At 37.9% G+C, this 10,586-nt stretch overlaps 1 protein-coding gene across 1 annotated transcript in view; it reads left to right on the forward strand.

Moving 5' to 3' along the window:
- LOC121424198 overlaps nucleotides 1-9,805 on the forward strand; it is a 71,150-nt gene extending 61,345 nt beyond the window's left edge. The window contains exons 19-25 of the mRNA XM_041619808.1: nucleotides 15-114; nucleotides 717-790; nucleotides 1,565-1,693; nucleotides 4,937-5,065; nucleotides 6,424-6,578; nucleotides 7,051-7,186; nucleotides 8,372-9,805. Coding sequence (XP_041475742.1) covers nucleotides 15-114; nucleotides 717-790; nucleotides 1,565-1,693; nucleotides 4,937-5,065; nucleotides 6,424-6,578; nucleotides 7,051-7,186; nucleotides 8,372-8,449 — 801 coding nt within the window. The 3' untranslated portion in view covers nucleotides 8,450-9,805. The remainder of the gene's footprint in view (nucleotides 1-14; nucleotides 115-716; nucleotides 791-1,564; nucleotides 1,694-4,936; nucleotides 5,066-6,423; nucleotides 6,579-7,050; nucleotides 7,187-8,371) is intronic.
- The last annotated feature ends 781 nt before the right edge of the window (nucleotides 9,806-10,586 follow it).

Genomic DNA, 10,586 nt, shown 5'->3' on the forward strand with positions numbered 1-10,586 from the left:
TCTTTCATTTGTAGACCCTAGCAAGGATTTGTCCTGACCCTTCAGCATTGTTGGTAAGAACTGGTTTGGAGAAATGCAACCGGTCAAAGAGTCGTAATGCCAACAGCCATCCATGTAATTGAAGCTGTCATATTAATATGTCATGTTCAAGGAGCAGACGATTTGATTTTCAACAAAAATTAATAAACGAACGTTTGAGAGCATCAGCAAACACTTATATCGGGCACCTTTCTTTGCCAAGCAGACATTCTCCAATGTGTTTAAATTATAAGTTGTAAAATACGCACCTGTGGCAATTGTGGTGTTTGTTATTAAGTAGGTCAAAACGCTGTCTCCAGTATTTTATTAATCATGTTAATCGGAGCCTAGTTTAAATAACACATGATTTCATCGCACAGAGCCGTTTCGTCAGCAAAACCTTGAATCCCCAAATTACGTGAAAGGCATGAAAGGAGTATAAATGAAAAAATATTACATCCAAAAATTATGTAAAATGAGAAATTCCCCTTGTTAGATATTGTGTTGTGGTTTTTCGATTTTCGGAAGGATATCAATTAATGTATATTATCTTGCCATTAAAAAGATGATTTTCCCCCATGATGTGATAAAAAGGGTTTTGTCACTAAAGATATGTAAGTTATAATAGTGGAAGAAGTTCATGATGAAATAGATGAAATAATTCCTTCATATCTTTTAACTATCACCTTGAAATCCAGTTGACCGGAACCGAGTAATCCTGGAGTCTCAAGGCTCTTCAGGGTCAAACTTCATCGATGCCAGCTATGTTAAGGTGAGATGTTAAATGTTCAAATTGGAAGTTTTTTAATCAAGGAAAGAGGTAATTGCAAATTCGGTAAGCCTCTAAAAAATGTCGAAAGGACAAATTATTCAAGAACAGAGCAAATGTATTGAAAATGCTCGAAAAGCTTGGAAGTCTTTGTCCAGATTGGAAACAGGATGAACAGTTTCGTCCTAAGTTTCAGCTCTGATAGAAAAATTGATTTAAGAAAAATCGTTTGTGCAGAATCAATGACTCATCCCGCTGTTTGATTTACAAATTTTCGACAGAGATTTCCTCGGTTGTCATGACGTGCATTTGACGATACGTTCTCTCTGTTCTTGACTTCTGTAATTTGTTCAGCTAAACTTCCTAGGCAACTTCTTCCGTGTCGCAAGTTCTGCGGCTCGTTTATTCAGCCATAATTAATATTATGTAAACGAGCAAGACAATTTATATATTTTCCCATAACTGCGTCCAACTAACTGCCTTGCATCACAAACTTTGTTGCAAATCTAAAGTCACATATCAATCGGAAACCGTAGGCATACCACTTTTGCTAGGAATGAGTACGTTCTATCGATTTATATATCTCTAAGATTTTTTTTAACATACAAGTGCACACCTAGTTGCCAAGAATGCGTATAGCATTTCCATTTGAATGCAGGATAAAAGAGATTAAATGCCTTGCTCACGGGCATAGGTGCCGCGGCCAGGGATCGAACTCTCGGCTACGGCACCTCTATGATTGGTTTATCATTTTGATTGTGCCATTATTGTATACAGGGTAATCGATGCAGGTTCATAACCACACAGATGCCCATGCCTAACACAGTCGCTGATTTCTGGGACGTGGTTTTTTACAATCAACCCTCCGTAATCATCATGCTTAATGATGTTGACAGACGTGACATGGTAAGGAATATTTTTATTTGGGGGGTAATAGTATTTCACGTTTTTCACATCTTTCATTAAAAATAATGATTAGAATGGTCCTTACTATGATGATGTTACTAGTTCTACAAAGCAATCTTATATTTCAGATCATTAATCACAAGTGGTTTTTTTTCATCATCTATACATATACCCAACTGTTCAAATTCTGTAGTGAAATTAGGCATCAAGGTTTGGTCCTCCATGACCAACTGAGTTTCAACACCCCATTTTTGGTCTCACCTGCATAGCTGGGCCCCGCATTCTCGACAAAGCCGGCTCGTCAATATTGAAAACCTAGCCAATGTTAATTGATTGAAATGTCATTATAACTTTGAAAGTATTATTTTATTAAACCCGAAACTGCACAGTGATTGAAGGAACTGTTTTAACTTGTACATCAGATATATATTTCTATCTGTCACGGTGATGAAAAGGAGGAACCTTGTTCTCGATGAAAAGTAGGACTGAAAGTCGAAAGCTTGCTTTATCCTATAACAAAATCAGGAGAAGCTGCGACCAATCTTAAATAGCTTCCATTTCGTTCACCTAGGCTACCGTATATTATACAAATAGCGAATAGGCATGAGTGCGATGGTGCGAGATTTCGCATGAGGTGAAAGAAAGATGCTCTATTCAACGAGGCGTTAGCCGAGTTGAATAGAGCGTTTCTTTCACCGAATGCAAAATCTCGCACCATTGCACGAATAAGAATATTCGCTATTTGTGTTGTACAACGCCTCGGAATCTAGCGAAAATATGAAAAAACACAAGAGTTTTTCCCTCCAGTAATCTATGAAAAGGGAGCAAAAATATTGAAAGCAAAAAGCAAAATCCCACAAGCCGGGCCCACAAGCGCACATGATCTTGGACAGCATTGCGCATTTAGCCAGCGGGCTGTACGCGCATTGTTACCTTATTCAATGAAATCGCATTGTGACGTCACCTCCTAAAGCCGTGCAATGGTACATTTTGGATGGTACGTCTTGTGTGCAACGGTACGAATGTGTAACATTCAGCCTCCCATTTGATCGCGTACAACAAGCTAAGTAGGCGTTGTACAATCTAAATTATTCATCGAAATATGACACAACGAACAACGTCGTTTGTCCGGGGAACCCTTGACTCGCTTTATATATGTTACATAACATGTGTCTGTGGTCAAGTTGTTCTGGGGTGGTATTCTGAGGTCATTTTATCTTTAAAATATTTTCTTTTATCTCTCAGATAAAATTTTAGATTTTATCTTGCGTATCTACTAATGATACGCAACAGAACAATGCCTGCGTACACATACCCATCGCGTATCTGGCCATTGCAACGCAGATGATGTGCTTGCGCCCATGTTACTTTGAAGGAAAAATAAAATAAACTTAAAAGAGGGTAGAGGCTATTTTATCTCTGCGACGTTGATTTCACCAGTATTTCTAGGTGTATTAACCCCAAATGGTGACATGAAAATGAAGAAAAATTATATATTAATTGAGAATAACACCTTAACGTTGTTCCTGTACAATCAGAGAGTATTTCATAAGACTTTTCTGTACTAATTCTGTCTTTGAAATGATGTTTGAAAAGATGCGATATAGACTTCGAAAAAAAGTTAAAAAGAAATCTCCGTAAAGACGCGCAAGCGTATAGTGCAAGCGTATTTGAAGTCAATAATACCGTGTTTACACATTGACTCGGCTCGCGTGTTGAATCCGCGAGCCGGGTTGAACACTGCGAAGAAGGGATCAGAGATCGCGTTTATACGTACATATAAAAAGGCGAGTTCAACACGGCTCGCGGATCTCGAACGGAAGAAGAATTATGACGTCGCAAATTAAAGGCGGGAAATTCACCGCCGGAATCGAATCTTGTCCGTGCGAACAACAACAATGCCAAAAGTGAAAGCGCGCGCAGTGACCTAGGTCAAGAGATACCGTGTTTACACATGACTCGGCTCGAGTGTTGAATCCTCAAGCAGGGTCGAACGCTGCGAAGAGGGCATGCTGTGATCGCGTTTATACGTACATATAAAAAGGCGAGTTCAACACGGCTCGCGGATCTCGAACGGAAGAAGAATTATGACGTCGCAAATTAAAGGCGGGAAATTCACCGCCGGAATCGAATCTTGTCCGTGCGAACAACAACAATGCCACAAGTGAAAGCGCGCGCAGTGACCTAGGTCAAGAGGGTTCGACACGGCTTTCTGTTTACACACGAAAAAATTGCCGAGTCTGACTCGGCTCGCGGGTTGAAACCTACGATTTTGGCGGATCAAAAAAGCCGTGTTCGACACGGCTCGCGGATCACAGTGATCGCGTTTACACAGCATAAAATTGCTGTGTTCGACACGGCTCGCGTGTCGAACCCCCGAGCCGTGTCCCTGTGTAAACACGGTAAGAGTTCGACACGGCTTTCTGTTTACACATGAAAAATTTGCCGAGTCTGACTCGGCTCGCGGGTTGAAACCTACGATTTTGGAGGATCGAAAAAGCCGTGTTCGACACGGCTCGCAGATCACACTGATCGCGTTTACACAGCATAAAATTGCCGTGTTGAGCACGCCTCGCGTGTCGAACCCCCGAGCCGTGTCCCTGTGTAAACACGGTATAACTTGACGCAATCTGGCCCCTTTGCCACACCTCCTGGCGGAATGGATTTTAATTGGTTGAGTGATATGAGAGAGCTATAAAGCGCGTTTCTAATTGGATATTGATTAAAAAATAGGGGTGTCTTACAGAGATAAAATGAAGATAAAATGGTTCTCAGAATACCAATTCGGAGAGATTTTAAGGGTATTTTATCTCACTGATTTTAACAGAGATAAAATATTTCATTTTATCTGAGATAAAATGGATCTCAGAATACCACCCCAGGCACTGGTGTTCTAAGCTGGGGGCCCTTGGGGGTGTTTCACAAAGATTTAAGTATGACTTAGAGTCGCACTTAAATACCGAGTTGCGTACGGTATGAAAGGCTTGACCGCATTGGTCAGATCGTGTAATGAGGAAGCGCACTAATGCGTAACAATCAATAAGATCGCGCGTTGCATATCATGTACGCGTCGGCATTTAAGTGCGACTTAAGTCATGCTTAAATCTTTGTGAAACACCCCCCAGGTTCCATTCCCGGCAAAGACGTTTTCCGGTCTCACCAATGTTTCAAAGGGTAGATATCTCTGGAAAACCTTAATTTGAGCTACTCCTATCGTTCTAATATTTATTGTGATATCTTTAGTGTTATGCACAATACTGGCTGGACGATGGTGTTGCTACTTTTGGATCTTTCTCTGTCACTACATTGTCTGTCACTGAGAAAGGAGGGCTGATAGAAAGGAAGATGGAAGTGACCAGCAATAAATCAAAGGTATATGCTTTCTTTTACGTCCTACGTTTTTAAAATATCATTTAAAAAATTAAACATTTGTTCGCCTGTACTGTAGTTCCTGTTCCTCCACAGATATGGTGCATAGTGATCACCGCTTCGTAAATAATGGATATAATAAAAAAAATGCAATTTCTATAACAAGTTTACTATTAGTCGATCAAATTGAAAGATTTCAGAAGCTTTAAAATGTTTATAACAAATTTTATTCAATGGCCCAGGAAAATCTATTCCTTTATCTACTTGGTCATATTAAGCGTATTCTAAATTTGGTAACCACCCCCCCCCCCCCCCCCCGACTGATTAAATCAAATAGTTCAGAGTTGGTAACTTCTATACAGTGCGTATCAAAAAGTTTACACTTTGAAAAAGGCCTGTGAATAAAAAATATACAACATGTGGGTAATTTTTTCACATATGATCTTGGGTTTGGGTCTCATCTATCCAATGACAGTAAAAGGTTTGACAGAATATTACACTTGAGTGAGCAATGTCCATTTTTGTAAGGCTCGCAGAAATCTGTTTGCGCAGAAATACTCGTGTTCACGCTGTGTCGAGGGGAAAGGGCGAAATCGAACTTACCCTGCGACACATTTCTCATACATTTCCCTTGCACTTTTAGTCAATTGAAATGAAACGGATACATTCAAGCATTTTGTAACAATTTTGCCACCCAAATTGAAATTTCAACACTTAGTAAGCACAACCTTTACCCTTTTTGTGCCAGCTGGATCTGAGGACATAACTGAATCTGAAAAAAAGCTTATATCAGACATCTCCAGCATTTTTTTCACTAAGCTTTTATCATTTAAAGTGGGTTTACAAATCATTTTTAATTCAATACTTGCTTCTCCACACTTTTCCCAAGCTTGACAATGATTAACAAAATGAAAATAAAACCTTAGCATTTTCATGTAAATTACCGCTCAGTGCAAAGCAAATATCGTCACGATGGCCTCGGTGTGTGGGGTGGGGTGCAAGCACTCTTTGAAGTGTTTTGGACAAGGAAGCAAGATAAAAAGGTAAAAGATATCTTCAAATCAATTTTAATAGCTAAATTCCGCATGTTTTTCATGATCAAGGTCTACTTTTATTCGCATAACTATTTCAAAGTTCTGCGCAAATCATTTTTCACTAACTTTACAAAAGTAAGTTGTGCTCACTCAAGCGGAAATATTTTTCGACAGTTATATCGTCATTTGCTTAAATGGATCTGTACCAACGTTAAAATGTGAAAAATGTTCAGGATATTACAGATGTATTATTTTACAGGAGTTTTTCTAAGTGTAAACATTTTTTTATACACCCTGTATATCTACAAATGTATTTACCCCTTCAAGACTTGTCATCTGGTGAAGCAGTATCAGTTCCTCGACTGGCCAACAGAGGCAGGGCAACTAAAGAACCGAGCCCTTCAACTAATCAATCTGATGGCAAAAGTGGAGGACGCTTTTAAAAGAGCTCCAGAGGGGTTTCCAGTTCTTGTTCATTGCATGTGAGTAAAAAAAATAATGAAAATTAAAGAAGGCATAAGGCGTTCTAATTTGATTGCGTTTCTCGTTCAGTTCTGCTCTCAAAAGGGTTTATTGGTTTTATAATCTAAAATTTACCGTATTCGGGTATGAAAAGCGCCAAATTAATTAACGGTGTTTTCAACAAAGAGAGATGTTTCCTTATTTCATTTCCCTTTTTGTTTATATTTCATCGACATTAATGCTCTCAACAGTCCAACACCTTTTCAATTGTCCTGTTCTATCGGCACTTCTACATTTTATAGAAAACGTAGATGGCAATATTATGTCAAGTCTCCCTGTCTTTGTTAATTTGCAAATTTAGGCATTTGTTGTTTTTTTAGAGAGAGAGAAGCTACGTCTGAATTGTCGTTATGATCGAGGCTATAATTCTGTAGTCTGTATTATTCATTAACAATCAAAATATAACTTTAACACATTTTCACCATTTTATAGCAATGGGGTTGGACGAACAGGTGTCTTCTGTAGCACGCTTGAGTGCATTGCACAAGTAAACGAAGAGGGTGCTGTGGATGTCTTTAAAGTGGTGAAGATGCTTAGAAATGAAAGGATGCATTTTGTACAAACCAAGGTAACCTTTAGCAATATTGTCAATTATATTTGTGTCGGGGTGTATGTGTGATACATTATACAGTGCGTATCAAAAAAAAAGTTTACACTAAGAAAAAATCCTGTAATATAATATCTTGAAGATTTTTCCACATTTTAACATTGGTATAGATCCATTCAAGCAAATGACGATATAATTGTCGATATTTCAATTTGGGTAGCAAAATTGTTACAAAATGCTTGAATGTATCCGTTTTATTTCAAATGACTAAAAGTGCAAGGGAAACGAATGAGAAATGCTTCGCAGGGTAAGTTTGATTTCACCCATTCCCCATGACACAGAGTGAAAACAAGCATTTCTGCGCAAACAGATTTCTGCGAGCTTTACAAAAATGGACAGTGCTCACTCAAGTGTAACATTCTTTCAAAACTTTCACTTTCATTGGATAGATGAAACCCAACACAAGAATATATGTGAAAAAATTTACCCACATGTTTTATATTTTTTAATTCCCAGGGCTTATTCAAAGTGTAAACTTTTTTTGATACGCACTGTATAGGGGAGTGTGTTTTTTTTTCATCGTAAAGAAAAAGTGCGCGTGTGAACGGGGTTGGATGTGAGTGTGTAGAACCTATAAATGTGGTGTGGGTGTGTGTGTGTGTGTTTGTGTCTATATGACCAGCTTATTGATGTGTTCACATATCAAATCAACGTACCTCGATTCGCCTGTAAACCATTATCATAATTTGTCGCCTGTTAGTATAAGTAGGGGTCACGGAAACTACTTTTTCAGTAAAGGTGAAGGCTTATACACAATCATAAAAATTACAATTTGTAATATGTTTTTCATATTCAACTCCCACCCCCCTCCATATTCATCACTGTAAAGTGATATTCAGCAGCCCCTTTTCAGAGAGGTAGGTACCTTTTATTATTACCGTGAGGATGCGGGGAATGCATGTTAAACAAATTCAGAATCTAAAATCTCTGTATAATAATAGTAATAATAATTAACCTTTATAACGCGCTTTTCCCACATAGCCCAAGCGCTCAATATCTATGATTCGTCACTCAGACTAGCTATTTACCATGTCTACTCTGAAAGAAGGCAAAGAATGGCTGCTTCCAATTACCACTCCCCCTACATTAATCCAAATCATACCAAACAGTTTTTCATATATCACTATTTCTATTCTTATAATGCAGGAAGAATATTTGCTCATCTACGAGCTTATTAAAGAATACCTTCGTGAAATTGAAAATTACATACAAGTGCTACCGTGACCGAGTGAATCCTCAGCAGACGTCGACTCGAGGTGCCATCGGTGAAAGTGATCATGTCTCCCGGTCATGTCTATACACAACTCTAAAACGGCGCCACCGATATCAAACTAGCGTGTACCCAGTACGCATATTACCAACAGGAAAGGACTCTTCCAACTAACGAATCAAAATCAGGGGCGTAACAGGGATCAGGGGGGGGGGCAAGAGTAAAACAATTCCTGGTCATAATCATGGCATGAACAGGCAGTGTGTAATGAGGCAAAATTTTGAGGGGGGGCAGAATACAAATAAAAGTTGCGAGAGAGCCAAAATTTTGACATTTTTATTACAGAAACCATATTTATGAGACAGATTTCGACATAGTATTCAGAAAACCATATCATTTTCATCCTTCTCTCTTTCCTTTTCTTTCCTTGTTTATTTTATTTTTATTGTCTTTACGCCACTGTGAATTGGATTAACTGCATAGTTTCTTAACATTTACTCATTATAAGTCAGTGTTCCAGAAATTAACTGTATACGATCTAAAACAGTCAACTTTTAATGAAAATTGATTTCATTCACCGTCATGTTTACCTGTTTTTTTATTTGAAATTATTCTTATATTTCAAAAAATAAATAACGAAATATGAAGACAATAAAAACAATACGTTTGATTATGACATAACATATAGTGTGGCAAAGTAATTCAGTATAAAAATACAAATAGAATACTTGTATAAGAATTTCAATAAATGAGTGTGGAATATGAAGGAACCTGTAAAAATCTGTGGAAGCAAAAATAAACTCGTGAAATGGGGGACAATTATTGACGGAATTATTGTGGTGTCTAAGATGGGAAGCAGTGATTTACAGGTATGTGGTAAGGAGATGAGGCACCCCCCCCCCCCCCCTCTTAAGATGAAATAATAATAAATGAATAAATAAATGGTCTCAAAGTGCGTAGAACCTTCTCAAACCGTACGTGATGTTCGCGTTCTTATAATTCCTTCGAAACTCTTTTCTGTAGGCTCGGTAATCATCATCAAGAAGGTCAAGAGACAAATAGCATTTGTATTAGTACGTTCGCACTCTTTCCTCTTGTTATGTATCATAGAGTAATAATGATAATTAACATTATTTGTATAGCACTTATAACAGCACCTGATGTATTATCATGATTACTGTATCGCACTATGCAAAGGATCATTCGATCATCATTAAAGATGTTCATCCAAATTAATTTGTCCTTTGATTCAGCTTCAAACCTCTCGATCTAGTTTTGATGGCGCTTGAATCTTTAGACTATTGAGATCAGGCTGCCAATATCATTCCCCCCAAAAAAAGAGAAGAAAAAACTACAAAAAACACAGCGAAAAATGTGGTGTTAACCGGTGTACATAGAGGACCACACCATTTATTTTACACCGGTGTTAAATTGGTGGTGTTAGTTTTACACCTATAGGTGTTATTACAACACCTTTGGTTGTTACATTTACACTCTTTGGTGTTATGTTCAATCTTTAGGGTGTAATTTTAACACCTCATAGGGTGTGGTCCTCTATTAACACCAATTGGTGTAAGTTTTAACACCACAGTTTTTACAGTGAAGGAGAAAAGTAGGGAAAGGAATAAAACATGTAAAAGGGGAAGATCTGCGCCGTGCAGTATTTCTATTATCAAGATAATGACGCCAGATATGACGTGATCGTCGTTTTACCCCCCCCCCCCCACTTTATTAAAACATCATGGCGCCGCTCTTAAATATATAGGTTAACCGATAATGTGAATTGTTTTTAAGTGAGCCTATATTACAAGTTTTAACGCCTGTAGTCTATCGTTCGCATTTTCTGAAGTGTACATTGTTATTGTGTTTGTTGTATACTAATAGCATCATCATTATCATGATAATCACTGATTACTGATGTAAATGCAGCGCCTCCCATAAAAAATAGTAAACGTAAATCATTGATGATTTATCAAAACTTATTCATAAAAACAATAGATAGTGACCAATCATTGTAAAGCTTAAAATCTCCTCTTTCACCCGGTATTACTACGATCGAGGCATGCGTGAGTAAGAATAATATGAAAATGGTTACCAAATGCCACTTTTTAATGTCCGATATCTGAATTTCAAAAGAAAAATCATGTTTCG

Source organism: Lytechinus variegatus, chromosome 11, assembly GCF_018143015.1.
Source record: "Lytechinus variegatus isolate NC3 chromosome 11, Lvar_3.0, whole genome shotgun sequence".
Classification (NCBI taxonomy): Eukaryota; Metazoa; Echinodermata; class Echinoidea; order Temnopleuroida; family Toxopneustidae; genus Lytechinus; species Lytechinus variegatus.